Source organism: Eulemur rufifrons, chromosome 8 (genome assembly GCF_041146395.1).
Source record: "Eulemur rufifrons isolate Redbay chromosome 8, OSU_ERuf_1, whole genome shotgun sequence".
Lineage (NCBI taxonomy): Eukaryota > Metazoa > Chordata > Mammalia > Primates > Lemuridae > Eulemur > Eulemur rufifrons.
In genome coordinates this window covers 49,918,385-49,933,252 of record NC_090990.1, presented here as the reverse complement: position 1 = coordinate 49,933,252, position 14,868 = coordinate 49,918,385, and the positions used below count along the sequence as shown (strand labels likewise).

General features: G+C 34.6%; 1 protein-coding gene across 2 annotated transcripts in view; it reads right to left on the bottom strand.

The window, feature by feature from the left end:
- The window catches only part of LEPR (leptin receptor), a 105,870-nt gene that overhangs the window by 41,128 nt on the left and 49,874 nt on the right, over positions 1 to 14,868 (bottom strand). For both annotated transcript variants that reach the window (XM_069478041.1, XM_069478042.1), the window contains exons 5-7: positions 8,936 to 9,144; positions 4,157 to 4,299; positions 1,666 to 1,810 (exon numbers count right to left, since the gene is read on the bottom strand). In XM_069478041.1, coding sequence (XP_069334142.1) covers positions 1,666 to 1,810; positions 4,157 to 4,299; positions 8,936 to 9,144 — 497 coding nt within the window. The remainder of the gene's footprint in view (positions 1 to 1,665; positions 1,811 to 4,156; positions 4,300 to 8,935; positions 9,145 to 14,868) is intronic.

Here is a 14,868-nt window from a genome sequence, read left to right as displayed (position 1 = left end):
GTGTTTTACATGGCATTTGCTATCTCCATATAGCTATACTCAATCTGAGTAAGTTTGAACAAGAAAAATTTTGCCCCTTTGACAGATCAGACAACCAGCCAAAGGAGTGTTGTCTTCCTTATAGTCACAACTGATCATGTGGCAGGACTAGGACTATTTCCAAGGGTCCTGAGCCTCTTTGTCAAACGTTGCACCTCATCTTCACCAAGGAGTTGTGAATAAACTGCAGTTTTTTCTGATGCTAAAAATAATCTTAAAAATATTTTTAAAAATGGACTTTGAAAACTCTCAAAAACAAGCATCTGGAGCAAAAAGAATTCATTTATTATGTAATATGTAATATTAACATAAATGTTTAATATTTAAAATTTATGTCAAATAAATATACTTAGTTTTCAAATGTAAATTAAGAAATTATCAATACAAGTGATGTTCTGAATTTGTTAATTTGGAACTGTTATGTTAACTTTTTATTTTTTTAATAAGAAAAGTAATCCAACAATATACTGTATGGAAGCACATAAACCTAGAAGCTCTGACACAATTTTTTTCTAATTTTTAATTTTTAATTATTATGGGTACATAATAGTTGTGTATTTATAGGTTACATGTGATGTTTTGATACAGGCATACATGTGATTTAATCAAATCAGGGTAATTGGGGTACCCATCAACTCAGGCATTTATCATTTCTTTGTGTTAAGAACATCCCAAATTCATTCATTTGTTATTTTAAAGTATACCCTAACTTATTGTTCCTTATAGTCACTTTGCCATGCTATCAAATATTGTTCATTCTATTAATAACTAACAATATTTATGTACCCATTAACTATCCCCATTTTATCACCCCCTCACCACAACCCTTCCCAGCCTCTGGTAATCATTCTACTCTCTGTCTCCATGAGATCAATTGTTTTTAATATTTAGGTTCCACATATGGGTAAGAACATGCAAGATTTGTCTCTGTGCTTGGCTTATTTCACTTAATGTTCTCGAGGTCCATCCATTTTGTTGCAAATGGCAAGATTTTGTTCATTTTTATGGCTATATGATATTCCATTGTGTACATGTACCACAATTTCTTTATCCATTATCCATTGATGGACACTTCGGTTGATTCCAAATCTTGGCTATTATAAATAGTGCTGCAATAAACATAGGAGTACAGATATCTTTTCGTTATACTGATTTCCTTTCTTTTGGATTTATACCTAGCAGTGGGATTGCTGGGTCATATGGTAGTTCTATTTTTAGTTTTTTGAGGAATCTCCATATTGTTCTCCATAGAGGTTGCACTAATTTACATTTCCACCAACAGTGTAGGAGGGTCCCCCTTTCTTCACAACCTCACCAGCATTCGTTATTGCCTATCTTTTTGACAAAAGCCATTTTAACTGAGGTGAGATAATGTCTCACTGTAGTTTTGATTTGCATTTCTCTGATGACTAATGATGTTGAGCATTTTTTCATATACTGTTGGCCATTTGTGTGTCTGACACAATTTTAATTAACAAATTAACCTGTTCAAAATTTAAATTAAAAGTTAATATTTTGTTCCCCTTATGTTTTAAGGCCATAAAATTTAAGATGCTTATAGTAAACCAAAGGCAAATTCAAGAAATATATTTCCCTCTCAGTAGAAGTTAGTATGGCATAACCTACCTTGTGTGGTCAAAGTATGAGGGGTGGTCCAGTCACTCCAGATTCCCGGGCCATGCAGCCTTTTGCCCCTCACCCGAACCTCGTATGAAGCCCCAGGAAGCACACCGTCTACTAGCAGGGATGTAGCCGAGATAATCTTGTCCGCCTGTTAAGTATTATTTTAAAACATTAGAGCATCAAGTCAATGTGAAATTTTGCCAAAATTGGTCATAAGCAAGTCTCAACAAATTTCATAGAATTAAAATCTTACAGAGTAGTTATCTGGCCACAGTGGAATTAAAATAGAAATCAATAAGCAAATAACAAATGTTTTGCACATTAGTCAGTGAAATTTTAAATAGCCCATGGGCCCAAGGGAAAAAAATCATTATGACAATTAGTAAATATTGTTAACTGAATGATAATGAATATATGATCTTAAGAATTTTGAGAAAGGCAGCTAAACTTGGTGGGAAGCCTCAAGCCACTGCTGCCATCTGTAACACACAGTTGGCAGAAAAGGCCATGCAGGGGTAGACCGAGAACTGTAAGTGTTCCTAGAAGAGCGTTGCACAGGGGGACATGAATAACTAAGAACCTGAGCCTGATGGGAAGCTACAGTGCATGAATCAAAACACAGTTTACAAAACAGAGCAAAGATATCTGATACCCAACCCTGGATTAAAACAACCACTAGCTAAGAATTACTTAGTGAATGAAGTCAGTTTCCCAATAATGTACCAGAAAATTATTAAATTCTCCTCAAACCGTCGGGGGAAGTCATAAACTAAAAGTGATTAAAAGCATCAGGAATGCATGAAACAACATCAGATCACTCATAGTTAAAATCCTATTGGCTGGGCGTGGTGGGTCACGCCTATAATCCTAGCACTCTGTGAGGCTGAGGCAGGAGGATTGCTGGAGGTCAGGAGTTCTAGACCAGCCTGAGCAAGAGTGAGATCTGGTCTCAACAAAAAATAGAAAAATTAGCTGGTGCTGTGGTGAGTGCCTGTAGTCCCAGCTACTAGGGAGGCTGAGGCAGGAGGATCACTTGAGACCAGGAGTTGGAGGTTGCAGTGAGCTATGATGATGCCACTGCACTCCAGCCCAGGTGACAGAGAGAGAGAGACTCTGTGTCAAAAAAATAAATGAATAAATAAATAAAACCTCAAACATGAATAAATAGATAAAATCCTACTATCTCCAGTTTACAGACAAGAAGGCTGAAGTTCAAAGAAGCCATAACACTGCTTTTTCCATACATGACACTGAGGATTGCCATCCTGTCCTTTGTGAAAATAAAGCCTTTTAAAAATTTGACCAGATCTAAAATGATTGGTTTTAACCTCTAAATTAAATAACACTTGGTTTCACAAAGTTAAGTGCGAAAGTATTCCATGGCCCAAGAGGCCATTTATGAGCTTCTCCTCCTCCTCCCCCACTGGTCTCTGACTTCATCCACTACTATCTCCCTTCACTCACTCCCCTCGGCCACACCAGCCAAACCAGCCTCTGCACTGCTGCCCTCTCTGTTTGGAACCGAATTCCCTAGATATCTACATCACCATTTCTTCACTTCCTTGTTCAAATGTCACCTGTCAATGTGGCCTTTGAGTGGCCATCCCTAACAGCACTCTCAAACTCCTCTTATACTGTTCTACTAGCCTAATGTACCCTGATGCAAGGAGAACAGTTCCTGGCACCTAGGAGGTGCTAAATAAATACTTACAGAATGAATTGTTAAAGAAAAATTATTCAATGATACTTTAGTTAAAGCACAGTAAGGAAGACTTCATGCAGGGCCAGTACAATAGGCATAGGGACCACTGCAACGGGGTCCTGCAGGGTATGAGAGAGATTGGGCTAACTCCAAATAAAGCCTGGGCAAGTGGGGTTTTATAGTAAAGGAGCGGGCTGGGGGTCAGCAGATGGAAAACTACTAAGAAGAAACATCAGGGGGGATTTTGGCTAAACTGACCTATCAGGATTCTTGATGAAGACAGGACAGGGTGATAAAACATTACCTGGGGGATTGTGGAGGATGAGGAACCTGATCAGATTTCAATTGGTTATCAAGAATGGGGGGCGGTTCTTGCTAAGATGACTCAGCAGAGTTCTCTGCTAAAACAGGATTTTACAAGGAAGTACACAGATGGGCCTATCAAAGATTCAGAAGACTGACTAAAGTTTGGCCAAGCAAAGAATCTTTCTGTTGCTAGATTTAGAAAAAGATTCAAATACCATTCAGCAATAAAAAAAAAAAAAGAGGAAATGTAAAATCAGTGGTCTGTAGGTGAAAAAAATTATAATTATGAATTCAAGTTTCTGTAACTAGTCTTCCTGCAGCCATATATATATGCACACATAAGCAACTAATATAATATTGAATTATAACTCATTCTGCTCTACAAGGAGCATGCATATTTAATATGCAGAGAATAATTTCTATAAGACTTTAGAGGATCTTTAGTTGCTTCTCAACTTTTCTTTTTATTTACTAAAATATACTTACTTCTCTTATAATTGTAGAATTCTCTGAATATTTCACTTGATATTGAAGTGGAAATGGTACCAATGGGGGGCTGGACCAAGAAATTTTTAAATTACCATCATCTGTGATTTCCGTATGCAAACCTATTGGTGGATCAGGCTTCACTTAAGGAAAAAAAGAATACTTGTAAGTCAAGTAATTTTCATGATAATCATATCTGGGTAAAATAAAATCAAATTAATTTTCAGTAATATTCTGCCTTTCAAATACTTAAAAGGACTTTACCCAAGGACTAATTACTGAACCAGAACAAAGCTAGAATATTGGGTCTACTTCTTGTACTTTATCATGGGAATCCATGTGTCTTCAGTTCCTTCCCTCTAAGTGGTAAAGACTATAAATCAGTAAACGAGATTATTTTGCTAAATGTGATTTTGTGCTGTAAAAATCTGCTTAACTTTATTTAACTCAGCATTTCTCAAACTCATTTGAAGTCTCCCCACCACGCTACCCACACCACTTGTTTTAGTGGGTAACACAGAAAGCATTCCACAGAACACTATTTGGAAAATCCATAGAACTATCCAAAGTTCAGCATATCTATTGATTTTCAATCACAATAATCCAGACACACCTACTCAAATAACCCAGAGCATGAATATTCCCACAGCATCAGCAGGCCGTGGCTTGTCACCAGAAGTAAGGATGGAGTTTCTTAGCTTAATGGGGAGTTTAACTTGGTAAATGACTTCTGAGTTCAAATGTATGTCTGCACGTTTATGTACATATATGTGTATTTGTGTATACAAGTATGTGGCCATATATATGTATGTATAGTTTTAAACATACAAAAAAATCTTTAAAATATTTAAGTGTCACTGGAATAAATTAAGGTTCATACCATAAGGGAAATCTATAAAGCCACTTAAAATGATATTGCTGGGGACCCCATCTCTACCCAAAAAAATAAAAAATAGGTAGGCATGGTGGCACACACCCGTAGTCCCAGTTACTCAGAAGGCAGAGGCATGAGGATCATTTGAGCCCAGGAGTTTGAGGTTGCTATGAACTAGGATACGCTACTGCACTCTAGCCTGGGCAACAGAGCGAGATTCTGTCTCAAAAAAAAAAACAAAAAAACAGATGATGCATTTTCTTCTTTGTATATCTCTATATTTGCCAGGTTTTCACAATTAAGAATTATACATGTACATAGAAATTACCATTACATTGAAACATTTACTGATTTGAATTTTATTTTCAATAAACAAAATGACAAGATATTTTTCATATTCCATATTTTCAGGAATTTGAACATAGTTTTCCTCTTTTCCTTTAGTTGAAATTAATGACGTTTTACTTTCTGTGACACATTACAAATTTCAATTACTTTAAAGCAGGGACAGCTAAATATTGAAGTCTGGGAAACAACAGGTGCAATTTACTGTGTTCCCATGACCAAAAAGAAAAGAAAACAAATACCCCAAGAAAAAGTGAAATCATAAAATTACAAACTATTGTACATTTCCTGTTTACACAGTGTTGTGAGTATCAAAATGGAGACACTAATGTCACACTAACAAAATGGACCCGGAGGCCATAAAGGAGGGGCTCTCACGCACTTAGGCCTATGACAGGAACAATGCAAGGAATTCCTCAAAACCACAGTATTCCACAAAAGCTGCTTGACACTTGCCTAATAATGGCTGTCTTCTCCAATGAGTTAACGCCAACTCCTGCAACAAGCCCCCCAAATCAGTACTTTTTGTTTCCAAACAGTTTATGATGCAGATTTCTCCTTTTTGTCTTTAGAAGCTTCCTCTCTGTCCCAACCCCCTTGGATGCTACCATGGTCACGTGTATCCTGGATTGCTGTCCCCTGCTATTCCTGAATAAACTTTTTGCTTTGGAGAGTTGTTCTCTATAACTCATTTTATGTTGACAATACTAATATGCATTAATATTAGAAATCTAAGAATACACCCTGGACCCTCTAAATGCCCAGTCCCAGGTATACCCATGCCTACCTGCTTCGTTCAGAGCAACGTTCCTCAGAAGGGTGGACATTACTCACTCTCCTCATTGCATCCCATTTCCTAACCAACCTACCCTGGTCAGATCTTCCTCCTCAGCAGCCCACTGAAACTGCTCGTATTAAGGTCACTACCCTTTACCAAACCCAGTGTCCATTTCCGATTCATCTCACTCTGCCTCTCAGCAGCATTCCTCACAGCTGTTCATTCCCTCCTTCTTGGAATATTTTTTTCACTTGGTTTCTAGGACAATACCCTCTTGTACTCGTTCATTCTTACTGTTCACCTTTCAGTCTTTCTCTTCCTGAACTCTAAAGGATGATCTCATACAATCCCACAAGCCTCTATATGCTAACAACTCCCAAATATTTACCCTTTTAGATTCATTTGTCCAACTGCCTACTAAACATCCCTTGGGTTTCTAATAGGCATCTCAAATACTATGTGTCCAAAGTAGAGATACTGATTTCTGCACACACACTTATCCTCCCTGAGTTTCACTTACCTCAGTAACTGGTATTACCATTCACCCAGATGATCAGGTCCAAGTCTAAGGGTTATCCTTGATTCTTCTCTGTCCTTCACACCCTAAAACTCAATCTGCTATAGTCCAGTTAGCACCATTTCCCAAATAGACCTAAATCTAATCAATTTTTTATTGCTTCACCGATACAACTTCACCGATACAACCCTAAACCAACTAAACTATACCAATGGCCTCCTATCTGGGCTGCTCCTTTCACACCTCCAACTATCCTTCACTCCCTTCCCTATCAATTTCATTCTCCACAATGCAGGGTAAATTTTAAACACACGCACATGCATCTGATCATATCACTTCCCTGATTCAAAAGTTTCTGTTGCAATTATTACCAGAATAAAAGCCAAACTCTGCAACCCTGGCCTATGATATACTCTGGACCCAGGTAACTCTGACCTCATCTCCTAATATTCTCATACTTCATTTACTCCTAGCACAAGGGCTTTCTGTTTTGTTTCTCAAAATACCAAGTTCATTGCATCTCACAGATTTTGTGAATGTTGTTTTTCCTGCTTGGAGTACCTTTTGCTCTGGATTTTTGCATGGATATCTCTTCTTTTTTTTATATATTAATTATTTCACCTTATTATGGGGGTACAAAAGTTGAGGTTATATATATTGCCCATGTCCCGCCCATCCCCCCAAGTCAGAGCTTCAAGCGTGTCCATTCACCAGACAGTGAGCATCGCACTCATCATGTAGGTATGCACCCATCCCCTCCCCCACCCCCCACCTCAGTCCGATACCCAAGTGGTGTTATTCCCAAATGTGCACTTAGGTGATGATCAGGGAAGCTAATTCGCTGGTGAGTATATGTGGTGCTTATTTTTCCATTCTCGGGATACTTCACTTAATAGAATGGGTTCCAACTCTCTTCTTCATTCAGCCCAAATGCTATGTCCTAAAAGAGGTCTTCTTTGAGCTACATAGCAGAAATCATAGCCCCCACTCCTGACACTCTATCATACCAACTGTTTTATTTCTTTCATGGAACTTACAATTTTGGATATTATTATTTTTATTCAATATAAGGAAAGATTTTTTCCCAAAATTATCTCTGTATAAAGACAAAATTAAGAAGGTTTTTCAAGTTCTTATAAATTCTATCATAGCACTTTCCTTTAACTACTTCATTTTGAAAAACAATAGAATTCAGTGCTGGTTCTAAATGCTACTAAAAATCATCAGGTAGAATTCATTTTGAAAAAAGAAGATATTTAATAAAGATATTGTAATTTTTTTCATGTGTTATAACTTCATGATTGAATTGCTTGGATGCCATTATAATTATGTTGTAGAGATCACAAATATATCCCTAGATGACAAATTATTTGAAAGTTCTAATGTTAAAATATGATGTCACACAGATTCAAAAAGTGCTATATCTCAAGTAGGTTAGAAAGAAATGGAGTTGTATGGAAAATTGTGTCAGATACTTGGAAAAGTGGCTCTAGTGCCACCAAAATCAATGATGCAAACATGGATGTGAAGAGTTTGCATATAATTATTTCAGGAAACATAAGTGGAAAATAGTAACACTGCTAAATTATAATTTAACATATGTATACAAAACTAAATTAATAAATTAAATACTTTAAGTTTACATTTGTCTATATTATTCACACTTATGATTAATTGTATATTTAAGTTGATCGAAAGAGATTTGGGGGATTTTGCACCAAAAAATGGGACATTGTCTATTATTTGAGGTTTCCTTATAATCAGGTTTATACAGTAAATTACTTATTTGTCTATTTTTTTATCATTTGTCTTTGCCCACTATTGTTTGTTCCTGCTCTATGAGGTAGGAACTTTGCCTCATTCCCCACTATTTCTCCTGCTCCTAGAACAGTCCCTGACACACATGAACCTCTAAGAAATACTTATTGAAGGAATAAATTCAGGTAAGAAACACGCTTTGAATTGTTTTCAAAGTTAGGTATCTGAGATGCAAAAAAATCATAACCAAGCAATACATATCCATCAGACAGATCCAGGATTTAAAGAAACCAAACTGTTTTCAAAAAAGAATTTCAGTGACAATTGCAGAGATACATATTACTGCTAAATCATTCTAGACTGTTCTTAATACCCCCCAGTATTATATTTACTATCACTACAGCATTGGTCAAAGTGAAATGAGCTAGTGAAAATTTTTGTTAGTAATTTTTAACCTGTTCGTGTGGCTAGTGTTGAGATCTATTATTATTTTAATGTACAACTTACCGACATTTATGGGATGAACTGACATTAGAGGTGACTGAAAAATTATTCCACCAGATGTGATTTTCAAATACATAAGGAGAGTGTTGTTGAGTTTGGTTGTTGGCACAGGCACAAGACATTCACAACATTCATGAACACTGCAGTCGCACTGAACAGTCTGAAAACTGCCTTTCTGGGGGACCAGAAGTGAGTCTTCCAACACTTCAGGCCTACATTAAAAAAATAAGAACTAAATATTAATATAGATGTGAAAGCACTGGTTAGGCTTTTAAAGAAGAATACTAAATACAAATTGAGGTAAACTATTCTGTATACTCAGCTAAAAGGGTATCTGAAAAAAAAAGATACTTTATATTAGAAAAACAAAGATACAGATTACAGCAGGTTAATCATCAGAAATAACATAAGAAGATAGTAAAGTACTGAAAGGACATAAAAACTGCAATCCTAAAATTCTACACCTAGCAAAAATATCTTTCAAAATAAAGATGAAATAAAGGCTTTTTTGGGGCATACCAAAACAAAGAATTCATCACCACTAGATCTGTACTATAAAAAGTACTAAAGAAAGTCCTTCAGGCAATAACAATCTGGTTTCACATAAAGAAATGAAATTTATCTAAAAGGATACATATTTATTGACTATCTAAAGCACAAACAATATCCAGGTAGTGTGGGGTTTATAACACTGGTAGAATTATAATGTCTGACCTTAGTACCAAGCTAGGGAGGGGGGACATTTGTAATGTTATTACACCATATGTGAAGTGGTATTATATCATTTAGAGGTATAATATCATTGGCCTATGATAAGTTAAAGACACATATTATAAATCCTAAAGGAACCACTGAAATAATAAAACAAAAATATTTACCTAATCAACAGCAAAGGACATTAAATGCAGTCATAAAAATACTCAATCCAAAAGAAGGGATAAAAAGAAGAAAAGGGTAACAAAAAACAAATGAAATGAGAAAGAAACAAAATGATAGATTTAAACCTAAATATATCAATAATCGTATTAAATGCAAATGACCTAAACATCCCATTTAAAAAGCAGAGATTATCAGATTAGATAAAAAAGCAAGATACAATTATAAACTGTCTACAAGAAACCAATTTTAACTATAAAACACAAATAGGTAAAAGGAAATAAGCAAACAAAAAAGATATACCATCATAAGATTAGTCAAAAGAAAGTTGGAATGTCTATATTAATATAAGATACAGTAGATTTCAAAACAACAACTATTACCAGGGATAAAAAAAAAAAGGTCATTTCATAATAAAACAGGAGTCAATTCACCAATAGGATATAACAATCCAAAACATTTATGCACCTAATAACACGAGTTTCAAAATACATGAAGCCAGAGACTGATAAAGCCTCAAAGACAAATAGACTAATCCACAATTATTGATGGAGACTTCATTCCCCTTCTCCCAAAAATTGATATAACAAGTAGACAGTGTTTAGTAAGGACAAAGACTTAAACAATTCCATCAACCAACTTGACCTAATAGACATTTCAAGAACACTCCATCCAACAATAGCATAATGCACATTCTTTTCAAGAGCACACGTAATATTTATTAAGACAGACCATATTCTGGGCCATAAAACAAGTCTCAATAAATTTAAAAGAAATCAAGACACACAAAATAGAATTAATAACAGAAATCAATAACAGATAGATGTCTGGAAAGGCACTAAATAGTTGGAAACTTAGTACTACACTTATAAATAGCTCATAGGTCAAAAAAGAAATCAAAAGATATTAGAAGGATTTTTAAGTAAATGAAAATGCAAACATAACATATAAAAAATTGTAGGATGTTGTTTAAAGCAATAATTCCAGGAAAATCTGTAAACACTAAATATCAGAACTAAATGCTTCTATGAGAAAAAAAGAAAGGTCTCAAATCAACAACCTCAGCTTCCATCTCAACACACTAGAGGGAAAAAAGAGCAAATTAAGCCAAAGTAAACAAAGATAGGAAATAAATAAATATCAGATCAGAATATAATGAAAAGAAAACAGAAAAATAATAGACAAAAATCAAGAAAACCAAAAGCTGATTAAAAAGATCAAAAAAACTAATGCATCTTTAGCTAGGAAAAACTATAAAAGTCACAAATTAATAATATAAAAAATCAGAGAGGTCATATTACTGAATATTTTACAGATATTGAAAGGATAAGAGAATATTACGAAAAATTTTATGCCATTAAATTTATATTTGACAACTGATGAAATAGAAATTATTTTAAAATATCATTACACTAACATCAAAAGTAGAAATACTTTAGGGATATATTTGACAAAAGATGTTTAGGATCTGTACACTGAAAACTACAAAGCATTGTTAACAAAATTATTAAGAAGACCTAACTAAAATGAGGATTAAACATGGGTCAAAATACTCAATATTGTTAGTATGTCAATTCTCCTTAAATTTATCTGTAGATTCAGAGCAGTGCCACTCAAAATCCCAGCAGGAAATTTTATACAAATTGACAAGATGAATATATAAATTCATATGGAATTGCAAAGGATCTAGAATAGTCAAAACAACTTTGAAAATGAAGAACATGTTTTGAAGAATAGCAATACCTGACTTCAAAACTTATCATAAAGTTACAATAATCAGGTCAATGAGGTATTAGTATAAAAATAGAAAAACAGATTAGTGAAACAGAACAGAGTCCAGAAATAGAATAATATATATATATGGACAACTGATTTTCTACAAAGGTACAAAAGCAGTTCTGTGGGAAAAGGATAATCCTTCCAATAAATTGTGCTGGAAGAGGGGATATCTACATGCAAAAAAATAACAGAACTTCAATCCATACCTCACATCAGATTCAAAAATTAATTCCAAATGGATAGTAAAGCTAAATGTAAAACCTAAAGCTATGAAACTATGAAGAAGAAAAAAAAAATTTTTTTTGAGACAGAGTCTCGTTCTGTTGCCTGAGCTAGAGTGCCGTGGAGGCAGCCTAGCTGACAGCAACCTCAAATTCCTGGGCTCAAGCAACTCTCCTGCCTCAGCCTCCCAAGTAGCTGGAACTACAGGTGTGCACCACCACACCCAGCTAATTTTTTCTATTTTTAGTTGTCTGGCTAATTTTTTTCTATTTTTAGTAGAAATAGGGGTCTCGCTCGTGCTCAGGCTGGTCTCAAACTCCTGACCTCAAGTGATCTCTGCCTGGGCCTCCCAGAGTGCTAGGATTACAGGCGTGAGCCACCACACCTGGCCAAGGAAATTTTTTTGTAACCAGGAATGAAATACTAATATACACAACATTAAGCAATCTCAAGATAATCATGCCATGAGAAAGCATTTCAAAGTACTATGATTGCATTCATATAAATTCTAGAAAATGCAAAGTAATCTATGGTGACAGAAATCAATCATTCCCTGGAGACAGAGTGGGATGGGAGTGGCGCAGGTAGGAGCAAGAGGGTGGGATTACAAAGGAGCAGGAAGAAATTTTGTGATGGATGATATATTCATTTTCTTTATTACAGGGATAATGGTTTTATGTGTGATTTCATATATCAAAACATCAAATTTATACTTTATGTACAGTTTATTATATATCAATTATATCTCAATAAAGCTATTATATAAAAAAAGGAAATCTAGGAAAATTTTTGTAAGCAATGTTTTGCCTATTATTGTAAATTTCCAAGTGAGTAGATTAACCTTAAAAAATAATTGTAACTAGTTGAGTAAGGTTACCTAAAAAGGCATAAAAAATAGTAGCATGCAACCAAGACACAGAAAGTTGATATTTCTTATTTGTTAGAATTTTTTATCTGTCTGGTCCCTTAGGGAGTCTAAGCCTGGGTGTAAGTGAAACAATGGTAGAGTGGAAGTAGTGGGGCGGAGTGACAGTGTCTCCTGTTCCCCACCTCACCTGAGCCACCCCATTCTGACCATAAATGTCTGCTGCTTCATATTCAAACTCTGTGCTTTTTAGAGAACTTAGGGATAGGGAGTTAGTATTAATATTTAGGCATAGTGTTTGCCCTCAAACTCTTCTAGTCCTTTTGGAGGAAAAACAGTCACTAATAAATATAATAATTTTAAAAAAATAGTGTGGAGAAAGTTTTGATTTAGAAACTGTACTTACTAACATATACGTGAGCATCCAAATATAAACACAACATGAAAACAATGGACCCTAATTTTTCTATGCACACCCACCAGTACTAAATGTTTTGAATTATGATAGATTTTCGAGTTTCCTAAGACAGAATTTATTATTACTTTATTACTCAAAAAAAAAAAATCAACCAGGAAGCAACATTTACAGAGCTTTAATGTACAAAGTTGTCTACTAAGAGCTGTAAAAGGTTAATGTTATTGTAAAAAGCACACTAAATTACCATGAGGTCTAAAATCAAGTACTTTTGCTTGCTTTTTGGCCATAAGATCATAAACCAGAAAGTTCATATTTGTGAGCCACAGTTTCCTTAATCAGTAAAAGCAAGAAAATGCCTGCACCATTTATGTTTGTAAGGTTGTGAATATCAAAGACAATAATTACATAAACATATTTTTGAAAACTTTAATGTGCTACACAGCCAAAAAAATATTGTTTTGAATTGGAGGCAATGACTTAGCACTTTCAATCTTATCTAAATCTTTAAACAAAGCAAATGAAATGCAATTTTTTAAAATATCAATCCTGACCTTTTATGTGTTTTTCAAATATTAAAATAAAAGCTTTTACAAAAAGTGTGTGAATAAATTGAATAAATTGCAGTATTCTATGACAGCACCATGCTTGCAAGGTATTATGCTTTCACTGAAGAACTCCCTAATTTTAAGACAAAAATAGAACTGAACATAAAACAGGACATAATTCTCCATCAATATTTTTTAAAGGATATGAAATTCTAGTCATATTTTTCTTTTTAAGACGAAAAGAAAAGTTAGAATCACATTATCTTACTTTAAGTGGTCTTGACAATACCATCTTTTTCTAAATACAGTGAATATTTGTAGAAAAGGGCCGATTATCAATTAGATTAACTATGATTTCTCTGTCACTTCACTGTTGTATTTCCTGTTTTTTCAATCTCATTTTTATTACTATTATAATTTTAACATACACCAAAAATCATATAGTAATTCATAGATTTTTTAAAAAATGTTTTTCCAAACCACTCTAATAGATAACCCATCATGAAACTATCAGAATCAATCTAAAACTAATTTCCAAATGTTCTAAGCTAGGGATCAGCAAACTACAGCCCACAGGCCAAATCCAGCCTTCCTTCAGCTTTTGTATAGCTAAGAATGGTTTCTTACATTTTCAAATGTTTTTCTTTAAAAAAAGAAGACATTTCACAATACACGGAAATTATATGAAATTCAAATTTCATTGCCCATAAATGTAGTCACACTAATTCATTTACATATTAACTGTGGCTGCTTTTGCCCTACAAGGGCAGAGTTGAATAGTTGTGATAGAGACAGAAGACAGTATGATCTGAGAAGCTCAAAATATTTAATAACTGGCCCTTTAAGAAAAAATTTGTTCACCCCAGGTATAGACCAAAAACATTTTGTACTCCCTACTTGTGGGTACTGGATTGGCAAAGGACACAAAAATAGAAAAATCACACAAAATAGTAGCATCAAATTTCATTATTACAAATCATATCAAACACCTTTAGAAACATTACCTAATTGAATTTTTCAAACCATCTTATGAAGGAACTCATAGCATCTACTTTACAGATAAGGAAACTGAGATTCAGAGACAATGCCAACCTAGAACTCAAGTGAAGTCTTGTGCTTCCATGTTCAATGTTCATTTCCTTACACCCAACATGTCTTACTATCACAGATAAATTTCACTCATACCATTGCCATTTTATTTAGGGATTAATGAAGACATCAGTGGCCACAA